Raw genomic sequence first — 21629 nt, forward strand, 5'->3', positions numbered from 1 at the left:
AGACATGAGGGGTGGGACCCCTGTGGTATCATCAGGGCAGTTTGAAACTGCCTAGCTGGCAGTCCTTACCTCCGAAGGTTCTGAAACTTCCTCAGAACCAGCACCGGGGCTCATGCTACACTTCCCCCACGTTTGGTGAAGCTGCCATCTCAGGAACCCCAGAAATATGACAGATCTGGGAAGTTATGGATTTGCTATGAGACTCAGGTTATTCCCAGGCAAAGGCTCTTTGAAGTTTGGAGCAGCCAGCGAGGTGTCGCCTCCCCTGCTGGGAATGAGCCAGTGGGTCTGGCTTTTAGCCCAACTAGATTGCTCCTGCAATGGTGCTTGTCACCTTATACCTGATGGATGGGCCATCAGCACAGCTTGAAGCCAGGGACTCTCTGGGGCAGATTAGGCTCAGGCTCATTAGCATATCAAAAGAGCCATCCAGCCTTTGGAATGGTGCTCTCTTTGCTAAGAAAAGGACTTCAGCTGTCCCTACACACTCAACCCAGATTGTACCGTTTTGAAGCGCAATCGATGCAGGGAATCTAGTGCGATTGCTTTTTCTTCACGGGCGGTTCCAGGACGCGCCTGCGTCCCCGCAATCGTCCGTGACAGCCCTCCCCCTTGTCCGTGGCTTAGCCACTCATCCGCAAGATGTGTGGCGGCGCCGCTAACCTGGCTGACGGGCCTCGAGTTGCCGGTACGGCAGGAAAACCTATTGGAGCCTGTGGCTCGGTTCCCCTGGACCGGTCGCGGTCTGCTACCCCCAGGGTTGACCCAACATGGACCGCTCTGGACAGGGCGTTTGCGCCACTGCAGTCGGACGTGGTGTCTGCCGGGACTGCTGACAACGGGCAGTGGGTTGGTTAGGTCAACAGCCAGCCCACGCAGGGTTCCCCTGCTGAGTGGCTGTGGACCTAAGGGAACCCCGCGGGAATCCCTGGACCTTCCCAGCTCCTGACAGACGGCACATGCCCTGCAGTAGTTGGCTACATCCCTGTTCATCCGGGGCCAATAAAACTGTTTCCGAATACCGGCGAGTGTCTTGCGGACACCCGAGTGCCCTGTCAGAGGATTACCATGTGCGGATTTCAGCACATGTCCCCTGAACGCACTCGGGACCACAAGCCACTTGGTATCCGCGTGGGATCTACCTGTAGGGGGCTGTACAGACTCACTGTACAGTCTCCCACCTTCCCAGTACACCTTGAAAGCGGCCCCGTCTGCGAGGGGCTCAGCGGCTTGCTGCCTGAGCACCTCCAGGCTTGGGTCACTTTGTAGTGCGGCTGAGAATATGGCGCTGTCAGTTTCAGCCAACTGGCTCATGTCACACGAGGCCAGCGGCTGAAAGGTCTCATCCCTGCGGTCAGAGGAGGGGGGAGGAGGCCGGAACCCCCTCCACCTGTTCTGAGCTCGGGTTCTGAGCAGTGCAGCTGCGCGGTACTGCTAGCACAGGTACACTGTCAGAATGGCACAGACGGGCATTACTCAAATCATCATTGCATGCAGTAATGACATTGACAGGTATAGACATTTTTTCATTACAGACAGGTTGTACAAGAAACTCAGGTACAGTTACAGCATCATCACAACAGACAGTCTGTACATCAAACTCAGGTGCCTTTGAAGCAGGCACTATTGAACCTGGTACCCTTGAACTGGGCACATTCAACCCACCTCCCCCTGGTGCTCCCCCAAGTGTATAAAGTACCTGGTGGTGGGTGGAGAGTCCGTCTCCTTCCGTGAGCGACAAGGCGGTCGTGGCAGGTTCATAGTAGGACACAAGCTTGCCCAAATCAGTCCCCAGCAACACAGGGACTGGGAGATCCTTCATAACCCCAACAACCCTTTCGTGGACCCCTCCCACTCCCCAATCCAGCTTCACTCTTGCGTGGGCTATGTGGAAAAGGGTGCCCTCTACTCCAGTAAGGGCAAGGGATCGGCTGGAGCTGATGCTCTCCTTTGGCACAAGATGTGAGTGAACTAACGTGATGTCGGCTCCGGTGTCTCGAAATCCGGTGACAACTTTGCCGTTCACTCTAACAAGTTGCTGCTGGTCGGTTCGGTCGCGGATTTCCTGTCCGCGTGCAAACAGGACAAAATCTGATGATCCAGGCTGTGGTTCGCTGGCGGGTTGCCTCTGCTGTGGGTGAGGTGCAGGTGATGCAGATGATCCAGGTGCTGGTGGTGTCTGTCTCCGCTCCGGACAGTCGAATTTCATGTGTCCGGGCTGGCGGCAGTAGTGACAGGTGACCTCTCCAGGCGCTGCAGGCCTGGGTGCAGCAGCTGCGCTGGGTGGCCTCTGTGGCGGACGGCTCACAGGGGCAGGAGGGTCTGCCGAGGTATTGGGCTGACCTCCTCTCCAGCTGGATGGGACAGTTCTGCGGGTATCAGCCACCCGGGTAGTTGCAAAAGTCTCAGCAAGGTCTGCAGCGACAGTGGCTGAAGCCGGCCTGCGTTCTAACACAAACTGTCGTACATCAGCAGGGCAAATGTTCAGAAACTGTTCGAGGACTATTAAGTCCTCCAGGACATCATAAGACCCTTTGGTGAGGCCTAGTGTCCACTGGCGGAGTGTGGTGAGCAAGCTGCTGGCCACATCTCGGTACGAATCAGAAGGCTTTTTCTGCCAGGCCCTGAACTTTTTCCGATAGGCTTCTGGCGTCAGCTGGTACTTAGTAATGATAGCGTCTTTTATAGCAGCATAATCATTATCCTTCTCCGCAGGCAATTCTGCGAAGGCATCAAGCGCTTTGTAGCGCAGCAAAGGTGTCAGATGTCTGGCCCACTGGTCTTGGGACAGACGATACTGACGGCATGCTTTTTCAAAAGACCGCAAAAACAAGTCAATGTCAGTGTCTTTTTCAATATTAGCAAATTTAAATTTTGCACTTACGGGTGCTGCAGCTCCTTCAGCAGGGAGGCTGAGCGGTGAACTCCGGCTGGCCTGTTGCACTTTTGCCATGTTTAGCTCATGCTGTCGTTGGCGTTCCCGCTCAGCGGCATCCCTCTCCGCGTGGCGTTCTGCAGCAGCAGCAGCAGCAGCAGCCTTGCGTTCTGCAGATTGGCGTTCCCGCTCCTCGCGGGCTTCCATGTACTGCATGTACTTGTCCAGGTCAGTCTCCATCAGCTTTTGTAATGCCTGCTGCATTACCGGGTCAGCACCCCTGGACAGTCCAGTACTGGCCAGTTCCGGGCGAGTATTTTCAGAAACTTTGGGGTTGGGGTCCACACTGACATTCTCCTGCGTAACTGTTGATGCAGGGCCCTCAGGATGCACAACCTCTGTACGGTCAGGAGTCTCAGTCTCTGGTTCCCCTTTCCTTGAGTCAGATGGGTCAGCGTCTACCTCAGCAGACACATCCAGCTCCTGCAGTTGCTGGGTATCCCATTGAAACAATTCCGTTACCAGGTCCCCTTGTTTCTTGCGGCCGACCTCAATGCCTCTCTCTTGGCAAAGATTTTGCAGGTCCGCCAGGCACATTTTCTTGTAGTTCCCGGACATTTCCACGCCAAATAAAATAAAACTTTTGGGGAGGGGTACTGGCTACACAGTCTCTCTGTATATATAAAAAATATATTGCCTTCCAGCTACACCAACGAATTAGTTCGTTTCTCGATAGCGCTAGCGCTATCGCAGATACTTTCAGCACAACACAGGTCCCAACCGCTGCCTAACACTGTCACAAGAGCCCTTGTGGCTGACCGCACTTAGCCTTCTAAACGGTGCCAGCGCACGGATCGTGCGAACTCTGGTCGCAGTCAATGCGCAGGAACCGTTAAGAATTAGCCGCAGACAACTCAGAAGGGAGCCTGTGAGACACGGGTGATTACCACTTCACCCACTGGTTCAGAGTAAACTGCCACCACCGCGGTTATCATGGGACCGTGGGGCCCACTAACCGACTGACTAATCCTGCGAATAACACGGTTAAACACACGATATTCTGTCTAGCCAACAACAAACAAACAGTAGCGTATCTTCAGAGACCCGGGATCATTTCTGTGTGTGCTGATAAGCAGGGTAGCGGAAAGTGAATGACTTGGAGAAAGTCGTTTATTCACGCAATATAAATAATTAATATATACAGACAATTATTAAAAATCACAATTATTAAGACAGTAATAGCCAGTATGAAAAATAGAAGGGAGAAAAATACTTAGTTCCTGGAAAGATGTCCTTATTGTGGGAAGAATCATAAAGTTCTTGGTTTCAAAGTCCAGAGTTCAGAGTTCAGACCAGGTGGATGCCAGCATATCCTCAAGCTGGCATCTGATGAGTGCAAGATGGTTCAGTGTGGAGGACACTGAGTTTGGGTCCTCAGCCATTCTTATGCCCCTGCTTCAGTAGGAGGGAGTGAGGGCGGGGAGCCATACACCCCCTTCAAAGATGAGATGAGCCCTCCCCTTGTACTGGGGCTAGAAATCATATCTACCCATATATGGGCTCTATCTCACAGAACCGTACAAGTCAGGGCAGATTTATTAACATTTTCAGGTCTGTCTCGATTTACCCAGCGCCCTGATACCAGACATGAGGGGTGGGACCCCTGTGGTATCATCAGGGCAGTTTGAAACTGCCTAGCTGGCAGTCCTTACCTCCGAAGGTTCTGAAACTTCCTCAGAACCAGCACCGGGGCTCATGCTACACTTCCCCCACGTTTGGTGAAGCTGCCATCTCAGGAACCCCAGAAATATGACAGATCTGGAAAGTTATGGATTTGCTATGAGACTCAGGTTATTCCCAGGCAAAGGCTCTTTGAAGTTTGGAGCAGCCAGCGAGGTGTCGCCTCCCCTGCTGGGAATGAGCCAGTGGGTCTGGCTTTTAGCCCAACTAGATTGCTCCTGCCATGGTGCTTGTCACCTTATACCTGATGGATGGGCCATCAGCACAGCTTGAAGCCAGGGACTCTCTGGGGCAGATTAGGCTCAGGCTCATTAGCATATCAAAAGAGCCATCCAGCCTTTGGAATGGTGCTCTCTTTGCTAAGAAAAGGACTTCAGCTGTCCCTACACACTCAACCCAGATTGTACCGTTTTGAAGCGCAATCGATGCAGGGAATCTAGTGCGATTGCTTTTTCTTCACGGGCGGTTCCAGGACGCGCCTGCGTCCCCGCAATCGTCCGTGACAGCCCTCCCCCTTGTCCGTGGCTTAGCCACTCATCCGCAAGATGTGTGGCGGCGCCGCTAACCTGGCTGACGGGCCTCGAGTTGCCGGTACGGCAGGAAAACCTATTGGAGCCTGTGGCTCGGTTCCCCTGGACCGGTCGCGGTCTGCTACCCCCAGGGTTGACCCAACATGGACCGCTCTGGACAGGGCGTTTGCGCCACTGCAGTCGGACGTGGTGTCTGCCGGGACTGCTGACAACGGGCAGTGGGTTGGTTAGGTCAACAGCCAGCCCACGCAGGGTTCCCCTGCTGAGTGGCTGTGGACCTAAGGGAACCCCGCGGGAATCCCTGGACCTTCCCAGCTCCTGACAGACGGCACATGCCCTGCAGTAGTTGGCTACATCCCTGTTCATCCGGGGCCAATAAAACTGTTTCCGAATACCGGCGAGTGTCTTGCGGACACCCGAGTGCCCTGTCAGAGGATTACCATGTGCGGATTTCAGCACATGTCCCCTGAACGCACTCGGGACCACAAGCCACTTGGTATCCGCGTGGGATCTACCTGTAGGGGGCTGTACAGACTCACTGTACAGTCTCCCACCTTCCCAGTACACCTTGAAAGCGGCCCCGTCTGCGAGGGGCTCAGCGGCTTGCTGCCTGAGCACCTCCAGGCTTGGGTCACTTTGTAGTGCGGCTGAGAATATGGCGCTGTCAGTTTCAGCCAACTGGCTCATGTCACACGAGGCCAGCGGCTGAAAGGTCTCATCCCTGCGGTCAGAGGAGGGGGGAGGAGGCCGGAACCCCCTCCACCTGTTCTGAGCTCGGGTTCTGAGCAGTGCAGCTGCGCGGTACTGCTAGCACAGGTACACTGTCAGAATGGCACAGACGGGCATTACTCAAATCATCATTGCATGCAGTAATGACATTGACAGGTATAGACATTTTTTCATTACAGACAGGTTGTACAAGAAACTCAGGTACAGTTACAGCATCATCACAACAGACAGTCTGTACATCAAACTCAGGTGCCTTTGAAGCAGGCACTATTGAACCTGGTACCCTTGAACTGGGCACATTCAACCCACCTCCCCCTGGTGCTCCCCCAAGTGTATAAAGTACCTGGTGGTGGGTGGAGAGTCCGTCTCCTTCCGTGAGCGACAAGGCGGTCGTGGCAGGTTCATAGTAGGACACAAGCTTGCCCAAATCAGTCCCCAGCAACACAGGGACTGGGAGATCCTTCATAACCCCAACAACCCTTTCGTGGACCCCTCCCACTCCCCAATCCAGCTTCACTCTTGCGTGGGCTATGTGGAAAAGGGTGCCCTCTACTCCAGTAAGGGCAAGGGATCGGCTGGAGCTGATGCTCTCCTTTGGCACAAGATGTGAGTGAACTAACGTGATGTCGGCTCCGGTGTCTCGAAATCCGGTGACAACTTTGCCGTTCACTCTAACAAGTTGCTGCTGGTCGGTTCGGTCGCGGATTTCCTGTCCGCGTGCAAACAGGACAAAATCTGATGATCCAGGCTGTGGTTCGCTGGCGGGTTGCCTCTGCTGTGGGTGAGGTGCAGGTGATGCAGATGATCCAGGTGCTGGTGGTGTCTGTCTCCGCTCCGGACAGTCGAATTTCATGTGTCCGGGCTGGCGGCAGTAGTGACAGGTGACCTCTCCAGGCGCTGCAGGCCTGGGTGCAGCAGCTGCGCTGGGTGGCCTCTGTGGCGGACGGCTCACAGGGGCAGGAGGGTCTGCCGAGGTATTGGGCTGACCTCCTCTCCAGCTGGATGGGACAGTTCTGCGGGTATCAGCCACCCGGGTAGTTGCAAAAGTCTCAGCAAGGTCTGCAGCGACAGTGGCTGAAGCCGGCCTGCGTTCTAACACAAACTGTCGTACATCAGCAGGGCAAATGTTCAGAAACTGTTCGAGGACTATTAAGTCCTCCAGGACATCATAAGACCCTTTGGTGAGGCCTAGTGTCCACTGGCGGAGTGTGGTGAGCAAGCTGCTGGCCACATCTCGGTACGAATCAGAAGGCTTTTTCTGCCAGGCCCTGAACTTTTTCCGATAGGCTTCTGGCGTCAGCTGGTACTTAGTAATGATAGCGTCTTTTATAGCAGCATAATCATTATCCTTCTCCGCAGGCAATTCTGCGAAGGCATCAAGCGCTTTGTAGCGCAGCAAAGGTGTCAGATGTCTGGCCCACTGGTCTTGGGACAGACGATACTGACGGCATGCTTTTTCAAAAGACCGCAAAAACAAGTCAATGTCAGTGTCTTTTTCAATATTAGCAAATTTAAATTTTGCACTTACGGGTGCTGCAGCTCCTTCAGCAGGGAGGCTGAGCGGTGAACTCCGGCTGGCCTGTTGCACTTTTGCCATGTTTAGCTCATGCTGTCGTTGGCGTTCCCGCTCAGCGGCATCCCTCTCCGCGTGGCGTTCTGCAGCAGCAGCAGCAGCCTTGCGTTCTGCAGATTGGCGTTCCCGCTCCTCGCGGGCTTCCATGTACTGCATGTACTTGTCCAGGTCAGTCTCCATCAGCTTTTGTAATGCCTGCTGCATTACCGGGTCAGCACCCCTGGACAGTCCAGTACTGGCCAGTTCCGGGCGAGTATTTTCAGAAACTTTGGGGTTGGGGTCCACACTGACATTCTCCTGCGTAACTGTTGATGCAGGGCCCTCAGGATGCACAACCTCTGTACGGTCAGGAGTCTCAGTCTCTGGTTCCCCTTTCCTTGAGTCAGATGGGTCAGCGTCTACCTCAGCAGACACATCCAGCTCCTGCAGTTGCTGGGTATCCCATTGAAACAATTCCGTTACCAGGTCCCCTTGTTTCTTGCGGCCGACCTCAATGCCTCTCTCTTGGCAAAGATTTTGCAGGTCCGCCAGGCACATTTTCTTGTAGTTCCCGGACATTTCCACGCCAAATAAAATAAAACTTTTGGGGAGGGGTACTGGCTACACAGTCTCTCTGTATATATAAAAAATATATTGCCTTCCAGCTACACCAACGAATTAGTTCGTTTCTCGATAGCGCTAGCGCTATCGCAGATACTTTCAGCACAACACAGGTCCCAACCGCTGCCTAACACTGTCACAAGAGCCCTTGTGGCTGACCGCACTTAGCCTTCTAAACGGTGCCAGCGCACGGATCGTGCGAACTCTGGTCGCAGTCAATGCGCAGGAACCGTTAAGAATTAGCCGCAGACAACTCAGAAGGGAGCCTGTGAGACACGGGTGATTACCACTTCACCCACTGGTTCAGAGTAAACTGCCACCACCGCGGTTATCATGGGACCGTGGGGCCCACTAACCGACTGACTAATCCTGCGAATAACACGGTTAAACACACGATATTCTGTCTAGCCAACAACAAACAAACAGTAGCGTATCTTCAGAGACCCGGGATCATTTCTGTGTGTGCTGATAAGCAGGGTAGCGGAAAGTGAATGACTTGGAGAAAGTCGTTTATTCACGCAATATAAATAATTAATATATACAGACAATTATTAAAAATCACAATTATTAAGACAGTAATAGCCAGTATGAAAAATAGAAGGGAGAAAAATACTTAGTTCCTGGAAAGATGTCCTTATTGTGGGAAGAATCATAAAGTTCTTGGTTTCAAAGTCCAGAGTTCAGAGTTCAGACCAGGTGGATGCCAGCATATCCTCAAGCTGGCATCTGATGAGTGCAAGATGGTTCAGTGTGGAGGACACTGAGTTTGGGTCCTCAGCCATTCTTATGCCCCTGCTTCAGTAGGAGGGAGTGAGGGCGGGGAGCCATACACCCCCTTCAAAGATGAGATGAGCCCTCCCCTTGTACTGGGGCTAGAAATCATATCTACCCATATATGGGCTCTATCTCACAGAACCGTACAAGTCAGGGCAGATTTATTAACATTTTCAGGTCTGTCTCGATTTACCCAGCGCCCTGATACCAGACATGAGGGGTGGGACCCCTGTGGTATCATCAGGGCAGTTTGAAACTGCCTAGCTGGCAGTCCTTACCTCCGAAGGTTCTGAAACTTCCTCAGAACCAGCACCGGGGCTCATGCTACACTTCCCCCACGTTTGGTGAAGCTGCCATCTCAGGAACCCCAGAAATATGACAGATCTGGAAAGTTATGGATTTGCTATGAGACTCAGGTTATTCCCAGGCAAAGGCTCTTTGAAGTTTGGAGCAGCCAGCGAGGTGTCGCCTCCCCTGCTGGGAATGAGCCAGTGGGTCTGGCTTTTAGCCCAACTAGATTGCTCCTGCCATGGTGCTTGTCACCTTATACCTGATGGATGGGCCATCAGCACAGCTTGAAGCCAGGGACTCTCTGGGGCAGATTAGGCTCAGGCTCATTAGCATATCAAAAGAGCCATACAGCCTTTGGAATGGTGCTCTCTTTGCTAAGAAAAGGACTTTAGCTGTCCCTACACACTCAACCCAGATTGTACCGTTTTGAAGCGCAATTGATGCAGGGAATCGAGTGCGATTGCTTTTTCTTCACGGGCGGTTCCAGGACGCGCCTGCGTCCCCGCAATCGTCCGTGACACACTCCCAATATGTGAATGCGGTTTACTTTGTCCTGATTGCTCAGCTCCTGGTATGGATTACGTGCATTGCTCTGTGTGATTCTGCACATGTACTGTCACTATGTGAATGCGGTTTACCTTGTCCTGATTGCTCAGCTCCTGGTATGGATTACGTGCATTGCTCTGTGTGTTTCTGCACATGTACTGTCACTATGTGAATGCGGTTTACCTTGTCCTGATTGCTCAGCTCTTGGTATGGATTACATGCATTGCTCTGTGTGTTTCTGCACATGTACTGCCAATATGTGAATGTGTTTACCTTGTCCTGATTGCTCAGCTCCTGGTATGGATTACATGCATTGCTCTGTGTGTTTCTGCACATGTACTCCCAATATGTGAATGCGGTTTACCTTGTCCTGATTGCTCAGCTCCTGGTATGGATTACATGCATTGCTCTGTGTGTTTCTGCACATGTACTGCCAATATGTGAATGTGTTTACCTTGTCCTGATTGCTCAGCTCCTGGTATGGATTACGTGCATTGCTCTGTGTGTTTCTGCACATGTACTGCCAATATGTGAATGCGTTTTACCTTGTCCTGATTGCTCAGCTCCTGGTATGGATTACGTGCATTGCTCTGTGTGTTTCTGCACATGTACTGCCAATATGTGAATGTGTTTACCTTGTCCTGATTGCTCAGCTCCTGGTATGGATTACATGCATTGCTCTGTGTGTTTCTGCACATGTACTCCCAATATGTGAATGCGGTTTACCTTGTCCTGATTGCTCAGCTCCTGGTATGGATTACGTGCATTGCTCTGTGTGTTTCTGCACATGTACTGCCAATATGTGAATGTGTTTACCTTGTCCTGATTGCTCAGCTCCTGGTATGGATTACATGCATTGCTCTGTGTGTTTCTGCACATGTACTCCCAATATGTGAATGCGGTTTACCTTGTCCTGATTGCTCAGCTCCTGGTATGGATTACATGCATTGCTCTGTGTGTTTCTGCACATGTACTGCCAATATGTGAATGTGTTTACCTTGTCCTGATTGCTCAGCTCCTGGTATGGATTACGTGCATTGCTCTGTGTGTTTCTGCACATGTACTCCCAATATGTGAATGTGTTTACCTTGTCCTGATTGCTCAGCTCCTGGTATGGATTACGTGCATTGCTCTGTGTGTTTCTGCACATGTACTGCCAATATGTGAATGCGTTTTACCTTGTCCTGATTGCTCAGCTCCTGGTATGGATTACATGCATTGCTCTGTGTGTTTCTGCACATGTACTGCCAATATGTGAATGTGTTTACCTTGTCCTGATTGCTCAGCTCCTGGTATGGATTACGTGCATTGCTCTGTGTGATTCTGCACATGTACTGTCACTATGTGAATGCGTTTTACCTTGTCCTGATTGCTCAGCTCTTGGTATGGATTACATGCATTGCTCTGTGTGATTCTGCACATGTACTGTCACTATGTGAATGTGTTTACCTTGTCCTGATTGCTCAGCTCCTGGTATGGATTACGTGCATTGCTCTGTGTGTTTCTGCACATGCACTCCCAATATGTGAATGCGGTTTACCTTGTCCTGATTGCTCAGCTCCTGGTATGGATTACATGCATTGCTCTGTGTGTTTCTGCACATGTACTGCCAATATGTGAATGCGGTTTACCTTGTCCTGATTGCTCAGCTCCTGGTATGGATTACATGCATTGCTCTGTGTGATTCTGCACATGTACTGCCAATATGTGAATGTGTTTACCTTGTCCTGATTGCTCAGCTCCTGGTATGGATTACGTGCATTGCTCTGTGTGATTCTGCACATGTACTGTCACTATGTGAATGTGTTTACCTTGTCCTGATTGCTCAGCTCCTGGTATGGATTACATGCATTGCTCTGTGTGTTTCTGCACATGTACTGCCAATATGTGAATGTGTTTACCTTGTCCTGATTGCTCAGCTCCTGGTATGGATTACGTGCATTGCTCTGTGTGTTTCTGCACATGCACTGCCAATATGTGAATGCGTTTTACCTTGTCCTGATTGCTCAGCTCCTGGTATGGATTACGTGCATTGCTCTGTGTGTTTCTGCACATGTACTGCCAATATGTGAATGTGTTTACCTTGTCCTGATTGCTCAGCTCCTGGTATGGATTACATGCATTGCTCTGTGTGTTTCTGCACATGTACTCCCAATATGTGAATGCGGTTTACCTTGTCCTGATTGCTCAGCTCCTGGTATGGATTACGTGCATTGCTCTGTGTGTTTCTGCACATGTACTGCCAATATGTGAATGTGTTTACCTTGTCCTGATTGCTCAGCTCCTGGTATGGATTACATGCATTGCTCTGTGTGTTTCTGCACATGTACTCCCAATATGTGAATGCGGTTTACCTTGTCCTGATTGCTCAGCTCCTGGTATGGATTACATGCATTGCTCTGTGTGTTTCTGCACATGTACTGCCAATATGTGAATGTGTTTACCTTGTCCTGATTGCTCAGCTCCTGGTATGGATTACGTGCATTGCTCTGTGTGTTTCTGCACATGTACTCCCAATATGTGAATGTGTTTACCTTGTCCTGATTGCTCAGCTCCTGGTATGGATTACGTGCATTGCTCTGTGTGTTTCTGCACATGTACTGCCAATATGTGAATGCGTTTTACCTTGTCCTGATTGCTCAGCTCCTGGTATGGATTACATGCATTGCTCTGTGTGTTTCTGCACATGTACTGCCAATATGTGAATGTGTTTACCTTGTCCTGATTGCTCAGCTCCTGGTATGGATTACGTGCATTGCTCTGTGTGATTCTGCACATGTACTGTCACTATGTGAATGCGTTTTACCTTGTCCTGATTGCTCAGCTCTTGGTATGGATTACATGCATTGCTCTGTGTGATTCTGCACATGTACTGTCACTATGTGAATGTGTTTACCTTGTCCTGATTGCTCAGCTCCTGGTATGGATTACGTGCATTGCTCTGTGTGTTTCTGCACATGCACTCCCAATATGTGAATGCGGTTTACCTTGTCCTGATTGCTCAGCTCCTGGTATGGATTACATGCATTGCTCTGTGTGTTTCTGCACATGTACTGCCAATATGTGAATGCGGTTTACCTTGTCCTGATTGCTCAGCTCCTGGTATGGATTACATGCATTGCTCTGTGTGATTCTGCACATGTACTGCCAATATGTGAATGTGTTTACCTTGTCCTGATTGCTCAGCTCCTGGTATGGATTACGTGCATTGCTCTGTGTGATTCTGCACATGTACTGTCACTATGTGAATGTGTTTACCTTGTCCTGATTGCTCAGCTCCTGGTATGGATTACATGCATTGCTCTGTGTGTTTCTGCACATGTACTGCCAATATGTGAATGTGTTTACCTTGTCCTGATTGCTCAGCTCCTGGTATGGATTATGTGCATTGCTCTGTGTGATTCTGCACATGTACTGTCACTATGTGAATGTGTTTACCTTGTCCTGATTGCTCAGCTCCTGGTATGGATTACGTGCATTGCTCTGTGTGATTCTGCACATGTACTGTCACTATGTGAATGTGTTTACCTTGTCCTGATTGCTCAGCTCCTGGTATGGATTATGTGCATTGCTCTGTGTGATTCTGCACATGTACTGTCACTATGTGAATGTGTTTACCTTGTCCTGATTGCTCAGCTCCTGGTATGGATTACGTGCATTGCTCTGTGTGATTCTGCACATGTACTCCCAATATGTGAATGTGTTTACCTTGTCCTGATTGCTCAGCTCTTGGTATGGAATGTGGGCAGGCAGATATGTATGCAGTAAAGCACAGAAGGCCAGGCCATCGTTCCAGCTGCTGCTGAAATTTGTGATGTCAATATTCTGAAATAAAAGAATACAGGTTTAGAATACAGACACAGGTCAGCTAAGCAGTGCATCACACCATAGAATAACTCTCAAACAGTTGGTGCATTACGATCTATGCTACAAACAAGACTGGGCCCATCCTATTATGTTAAGAAAATGAAGTTCAACCCTGGGTTAAAGTTCCTCTTTAAAGGTTTTCAGATTAAAATGAAGTGATAGTTTTTTAACGCTAAATTGCAAAAAGACTTGTGCAGTACCAATTATTTAAGTTTATTGATTTGTTTTTCTACTCTTTAAAATTTAGACCTTACCTCGCTATCTATGCAAAACTGGTTGTAGCGGCGCAGTCCTGTACAAGCAGCCGAGAAGACTGAACCTGTCCCTAAATTCAGTAAAAGGATGTGTTGAATAAAATATGTTCCAGCGCTATCACATAAGACTGAATGGTCCAACAGCAATGTCTCCAACACAATAGTCCAGAAACATAGCAAAGGTCAGTCTTACGACTTTTATGCAAATCTATGCATCCAGCGCATGCTAAAAGTGATATCGCCCAGCACTATAAAATAAGACCTAATGCCCTGACAAAGGCCGAGGCCAAAATCCTGGATTGGGAAATCACCATGGTTTTTTGATGTACACAATCAAGTTTTTATCTTCGTCACACAAACCTAAAGAACACAAGCAAGAGTGTGATAGCCTCTCCTGCAGATGGAACATGGACTGGGCCATTGTGATGGAACATGGACTGTGACATTGTGATTTTTCTTAGCATGTGCTGGATGCATAGATTTGCATGAAAGACGCAAGACCTTTGCTATCTGTTTGGGTAATGTGTTGGAGACATTACTGTTGGACTAAGCATTAGGTCTTAAAGAGACACTGCAGCGGAAAAAAAAATGATATAATGAATTGGTTGTGTAGTACAGCTAAGAAATAAAGCATTAGGAGCAGAGACATAAGTCTAATATTTGTTTCCAGTACAGGAAGAGTTTTAAGAAACTCCAGTTATCTATGTAAATAGCCATTGAGCTCTGCGACTTTGAAAGTCATGGAGAGCTTTGACTTCTGATTAGGTTATCTCAGCTGTATTGTGTTTCTTTTGCAGAAAACAGTTCAGGACAGGTCAAAAGTTCACTGCCTGTTCTGCAAAAAAACTTTTATGCTGGGCATAAACGGTACGTTTTTTTCATATCAATCGAGCCGCTAATGGCTCGATTGATCATTTCTGACGTGTCCGATGACCGGGTGGATCGATTCCCAGCTCAATCCCCACGGGTGGACAATGGGCAAAAACGAAGCGCTGATAAGGAAGTGCCCGCGGGGACGCGCCGGCATCGAGCCGCTGGCTCGATTCCGGCGTCTAAACGTACCGTCTATGCCCAGCATTAGAATGCTGAGTAATGTGTAAATTGCAAGTATTAGAGAATGATGCAAGGTTATATAAAAAAAAAAAAAAAAAGCTGTATAACTGAAAATAAAAATATGAGAATATTTTTTTTTTGCTACCAATGTTCTAGTAATTACCCCTACAACACAACCAATTAATGATATCACAATTTTTTTTCCGCTTTTGTGTCTCGTTAAGCTATAGTGCTGGGAGAGATCACTTTTAGCATACCTCACTATCTAGGTCTCAGACCCTATTCCCTCACACCCTCAATTCTCAGCTCTACTCTTAACTTAATCAGATATTTCCCTATCCTCTCTCAAAATGGTTATAACACCAGTGTTTTTTTTTTTTTTTAAATATAAATTTTATTTTGGAAAAATAAAATATTGGTAACATTGGTACTTGCGTATTATCCCATCTGGAAAATTTGGCTGTTTGCTCCCCCAGGAAAATGACCATTTTTGGAAAGCTGAAAGTTTTGGCTTTCCATTGCACCGGGTCCTGAGTCGGTATGATGCTCAGTTCCCAAGTTATGGGGTTTTGAAGGAGGGGTGTCCCATGAACTTGGCTGCAGAAACTGCATTTACAGACGTACAGGACGAACCCGACATGATAAGCAGAACACCCAGTAAGTTGTCTTCTTCCTTCGCAGCATAAATCTGTGTCTTCAAAACGTGTCAAGTGCCCTGGGTCTCTCATTACAGAAGGGGAAACCCCCCCTAACTTTGGAATGGGGCATCACATTGGCTCAGGACCCGGAGCAACGGAAAGCCGGGACTTTCAGCTTTCCAAAAATGATTCAATCTGGCTAGGGGATCATACAGAACTTTAACAAAAAGCTGCCAAACTTTCCAGACAGGATAATACGCAAGTGCTGTAACATCATATATACATGACATGCAGAGAGGCACAGTATAAAAAATTTTTTTAGAACAAATATAGAAAGACAGATATACAGTATTAATGTTTCCCATAGTCATAATGTTAAATTCAAAATTTCCTGGGCAAGTTTTCAAGAAGAAAAGTCACTGGACCCAAGAAGCATCCCAGTCCACCCGTTTAACTGATTGCTTGCAAATACTATCCCAGAGGTATCCAGTGTCCCTTTTTCTGTCAGCATATTAACTGCAGGGGCCACCTACAGACATGTATTTAGCCGCGTATTTTCCATATGTAATATTAAATCAGAGGAAAAAAAACTGATGATAAAAAGAAAAACAGAGAATAAAAAAACACAAAAAACACAAAAGCACCATCTCTGTCAGGACAATTTCACTATTGCAGTATAGTCTATCGTTTGAACATGCACTTTTCTCCAGATCCTCCTATCTAGTAACCCCATGACCCAATCATGTCCATTTGACTTTAGACTAAGGCCTCCTCATCCATAATGCTACGTTATTCCATAGTGTCTTGATATAAAAATCCAAAGTAACCAAATCTTCTTATATTTATCAAACCTAACCCTCCCAGACAAGATAGCTTACTCAGCCTCCTGTAGACGACTGACCCGTAGGAACCAGCACCTAACTGATAGGGGAGAGTGCAACCTCCACTTAGTAGGGATCAGGCCCTTCGCCGCATTCAACAGGAATGGAAGAACTGACAATGTGTATCTTTTGGTGGAGAGAGGGGCTAGGTGGAACAAGACCTGCCATAGGTTATCCTCCAACATAGCACCAGTATTTAAAGGGAATCTGAAGTAAAAATTTCACTTCAGGATTCTTACATACCTATGTAGAGGGAATGCTCTATCTGAACATTCTTGCACTATCCCCGGTGAAAGATATTTGACTTGCTAGGTCGGATAGCTCTTCAGCACACCTCAGGCAGTCTTATCTATTCGCACCCCCAGTAATTTTAAAGATGAGCGCTTCCGTACTGTGTATGCACCTGTCTGGTTTCACGCATTCACAGTAGCAAAACACTCATTTTCAGAATTACTAGAGAACACGAGTAGTTCCAAAGGCCACATGAGAAGAGCTGAAGACCTAGAAGAACGAGCAACCTGGGATGGCGCCTGAATGACTGGATGGACTAAAGAGTGGGAAGGCTCTACGGTATCCAGAGCCTCCCCTCTACATAAGTATGTATGACACCTGAAGTGAAATTTCACTTCAGATTTGCTTTAAAAAACAAGAACAAAAAAAACAAACAACACTCCTCCAGATCCCTCAGTCTTCTCCAGCTACCACTCTGTTTCACTATAAAGAACTAGAGGACTACATTTCTTTTAACTCTGTCCAATGCATTTTTCATCTGTTATATATGAAAAAAATACAAAACTCTAGTCTTTCAACCCACCGATCATGCGTCCTTAAGAGCCTTTCTGAAGTACGTTTTTTTTCTATGATCTCTCACTTCCTAAAAGTTATATTAGTAAAACAGAACTGATTATTTTTACATGGTCTCAAACCACTTCTCTGTTTCATTAAATATCAGTATCACCTCTACAGCCTCAGTACATCAGGCAAGCTACTCAGAAGTGATACATCACTTTGCTCTTTCAGTTATTCTACACATTCGCTCAGCAGCTACCTCCTGTCTTCTTCACCCATTCATCCTTTCCTCACGCAGGGCACTATGCCCCAATCACATCCTGCTTCTGAGAACTAAAACGACCTCCTCTATTGCCTACTAATGAACAAACTGTAGTCTCTCCAACTCGTACTGAATTCTAGTGCTCGACTCGTCCACCTCCCTTCTAGTTTCTCAACTGCTGTTTTACTTTGCCAAGCTTTTCACTGGCTGCCAATTACTTGTAGGTAGCTTATGTCGATGGTTTCTATGATTGTAACAAACCCAGGTTCATCTAAAAGACAAAAAGAGACCAGGAGCCCAATGGTGCAGAATCATGTAAAATTCAGAAAAGCAAATTGCTATGGATGTATATACTCACAAAGGTGGGTTGCAAAAATGCTTGCAACCACCATCAGAGCAGGTGGGAAATTAACTGTCCCCGCTCGGTTTTCCAGGTCTGTGACAGGAACTGGATCGTCGCACTCCGAAAGTTCTTTAGGACAACCAAAAAAACTATCACCTCTAAACAAGGTATGACAAGACACTTAAAACGGGGATGGAGGCGCCCAATGCATAAACGATAGGCTAATAAGCTGTTAATCTTGTAACCAGAGAGGTAATCTTACCCCTCTTGAAGAATTTGGACCAGTTTATTGAAAAAATGTGCTTTATTCAAGCACATAAATTTGACAACGCATTTCGCGGGTGCTTGCCCGCTTCCTCAGGTCAGTGAAAAAACAGGTGCCTTAACTGCTATGGCTGTGTAGCAAGCATGAGTGCCTCTCTGACAGATCTTGATGGTCCTCTACTATAATACTTTTCGCCATAGACCCTGAACAAGCATGCAGCATATCAGCTGTTTCTGACATTATTGTCAGATCCGACAAGATTATCTGCGTGCTGGTTTCTGGTGTGATTCAGACACTACTGCAGAGAACTAGACCAGAAGGGCTGCCAGGCAACTGATATTGTTTAAAAGGAAATAAATATGGTAGCCTCCATATACCCCTCACTTCAGGTGTCCTTTAAAAGCAAGCAAGTCAGCACAGCATAAAGCATGTTTATAAAATTAACATTCAATTTTATGTCATATGCCAATACTGCAAGACACCTCTAAAATACCGCATCAATGTTTCTAATATTCACCACCTGGGATGCAGCATGCATGAAAGATAGAGAATAAAAGGCCAGGAGAACAAGTGCATAAAAAGCCAGGAGGAAGCAGAAAAAAATGTACATAGTCTCATCTATGTTTTAATACAACAATGTTTCTCCTAACTTTACCCATATGATCTCCCACTGTTGGTCTGCAAGCATGAGTAGTACAATAAGAATGCAAAGTTCTCCAGTCCTGTATGAATATTTGTGAGACCATGGCATTACAAAGGAATATCCTCACTTAAGCAGGAAGCTCCCCCCTACTGTCCATATCTTCTCCCCCCCCCCCCTCCCCTCACCCGTCCCTGGGTCAAATTCATTTCTGGGAAGAAGCTAAAATAATACCAATAATAATAAAGAATTCACTTCCTGCCTCTCATCCAGCTGTACGTGCTGAAGCGCGCACACACTGATACACAGAGTAGCCATGGCCTGAGTAGCTGGGGGGTCCCAACCCAAACGTTTCACTGCTCTGGGTAGACAAGCACGAGGTTTGTAAATTCAGCATGACAGATGCAGGCGACTTTTTACCAGTCACAGAAAGAGAATTCACTTTCAGCATATGAACAGTACACATTTTATGAGGTGTATTTTACGGTGTACCATTACAACCTAATACTTTAATAACATGCTACAGCAGCAAGGAAATGTCTGCAGATCAGTAGAATAATCTGACTAAAATATTCATTATTATGTTAGATGACAGATGAGCATGTGTACAGGTGTCCCTCCATATTAGCGGCTTTCTCCTCAGGAATCCACTGAGCGGAATAATCCACCTCTTTACAGGAGACACGTCTACTCGGCAGAGAGAGAATTTCAGTTTACATACTATACCTACCTGTGTCAGATTTGTCAAAGCTACAGCCCTTCTCTCTTAGCAAGCTTCAATACAAATCTGTGTAGCTATACATTTCCAACAGCCATCAATCCGGAGCTAACAAAATTAACAGGCTGTGTTTTGGTGGCAGAAAAGGATTATGAATCTTATTTGCTACCAGTTACTAGCAACAATAAGGCACCGTTTCCACAAGGATATTACATTTTTGTAATAGATAGCGGAGATGCCGCCGCAGCGGTGAGCGGCATGGCGGCTGTCTCTGCGTATCAGCCGGTGGCCTTCGCCATGCAGTTACATGGTGGAGTTTTGTCCTGGTCCGTCCGTTGCACATAGACTGAGGCCAGGCAACAGGACCTTTATGCGAATAGAAGGGGAGTCAGCTGATCGGCCGGTCAGCTGACTCCAGCAGTGCTCCTGATTGGTTGAGTGACTGGGGCGGTGCTGTGGGGCACTCTCAGTATATATAGGACCTGCCTGTCAGTAGCTCCTCGTCTGCTGTTGCAAATACTACGTATTAGCACTCAGACGTTAGTCAGATCCCAAAGTGTGCTAGAACCAGCAGGAGCTGGGGATCCACACTTAGTCAGATTCTGTTGATAGCTAAAGTACTAATTGAATTGTATTATTTGTTATGACCTTCTGCTAGCCTTGACTACTCTTCTGCTTACTGATTCTGTGCTTCTGCCTATCTGATCCTGTTGCCGACTCAGCCTGAACACTACTCTGATTTAAGCCTTCTGTCTTTGTACCGTATCTGTCCATTTGTTGCCGAATCTGCTTGTCTGACTCTCCTGCCCTCACTAGTGAGCCTAGTCTCTGGTGAGGGATTCTCTGTACAGCTTAATCACCTGCTCCTCAGGTGACCAGTAGCTGCAGTACAGTCTTAACCCTCCTGGCGGTTTATTAAAATCCGCCAGGGGGCAGCACAGCCGTTTTTTTACATTTTTTTTTTTATATCATGTAGCGAGACAAGGTCTCGCTACACGATAGCCGCTGCTCAGCGGCATCCCCCCAGCCCCTCGGATCGCCACTGGACGGGCGGGATGACGTCCTCGACGTTGTGACGTCAAAGGGGACTCCGATCCACCCCTCAGCGCTGCCTGGCACTGATTGGCCAGGCAGCGCACGGGGTCTGGGGGGGCGGCTGCGGGGCCTGAGCGGTGCCTTCTGGCGGCATAGCCCGAGCTCAGCTCGGGCTTACCGCCAGGAAGGTTAATCACCTGCTCCTCCGGTGACCAGTAGCTGCAGTACAGTCTTGATCTCCTGCCCCTCGGGTGATCACCTGCTGCAGTACAGTCTGAATCACCCGCTCCATGGGTGATCAGTATATGTTGTCTCGCTATACTCTCATTATTGGTGATTCTGCAGATCACCACATAATCAGGTATAGTATCTGTATTATTGGTGATACTGCAGATCACCAATAATCAGAAAATCTGTTCTTGCTGACACCAATCGTTACAATTTTGCATGCATTTTTAGATATGTGAATTTTCGCATTATTGTATGCAAATTTACATATGCATCTAGTGTAACTGACAGTCATTGCAAGGGAAAAGGATGCGTTGTGCAAAAATCTGCAGCGAGCTATCAGACTTTTGCAAAATTTGCATTGCTTTCAGCACTAAAGCCGATTTTCAGAAAGCAAAACGAACTCCGTGGAAATGGGCTCTAAAAGCTGAGACTACAGTAAAATAAGGAAGAAGTTTGCAATATTTTATTGTGACAAGGCAAATCGCCTGTGTGTCATATTACCAGGGATTTTCTCAGTGTCAGCTGATATACCATTTGGTTTCACCTACAGTACATGATTTCACAGCCATCTATATGCTGTATACACACACAACAAACACAACACTGAAAATGCTGCATAAATGTTTGTTTGACATAATAAAAACATACAAAAGTGGAAGGACTATTCTAAACGTGCATTTTTGTAGGCTGCAGTATTTATATGGGCGATAATGTGTAAGGAGTTGTTAACAGGCAAGGCAATGCTATTGTCAATAATCTGAAGCCGTGCTCTGGAAATTTTAAGTTAGATGTAACAGTGCAAGGATCATGTGAGAATAATTTTAAAGTGGATTCAAATTAAAAATACAAGATTTCAGAAATAAAATTTATTTTCTATATTATAATAATAAATAGCAGCATTTTTTCAGCTGCATGATGACAAATATAAAATATTTTACATTTATTGGAGGAACCCCTCCCTTCCTTTCATATTGCCGGGACAGAATCCGGCAGAC

General features: G+C 47.5%; 1 protein-coding gene across 5 annotated transcripts in view; it reads right to left on the reverse strand.

Annotated features, from left to right (window-relative positions):
• SPECC1L (sperm antigen with calponin homology and coiled-coil domains 1 like) overlaps positions 1–21629 on the reverse strand; it is a 126794-nt gene that overhangs the window by 7358 nt on the left and 97807 nt on the right. For all 5 annotated transcript variants that reach the window (XM_068238324.1, XM_068238322.1, XM_068238319.1 and 2 more), the window contains one exon: positions 13367–13483. In XM_068238324.1, coding sequence (XP_068094425.1) covers positions 13367–13483 — 117 coding nt within the window. The remainder of the gene's footprint in view (positions 1–13366; positions 13484–21629) is intronic.

This window comes from Hyperolius riggenbachi, chromosome 1 (genome assembly GCF_040937935.1).
Source record: "Hyperolius riggenbachi isolate aHypRig1 chromosome 1, aHypRig1.pri, whole genome shotgun sequence".
Classification (NCBI taxonomy): domain Eukaryota; kingdom Metazoa; phylum Chordata; class Amphibia; order Anura; family Hyperoliidae; genus Hyperolius; species Hyperolius riggenbachi.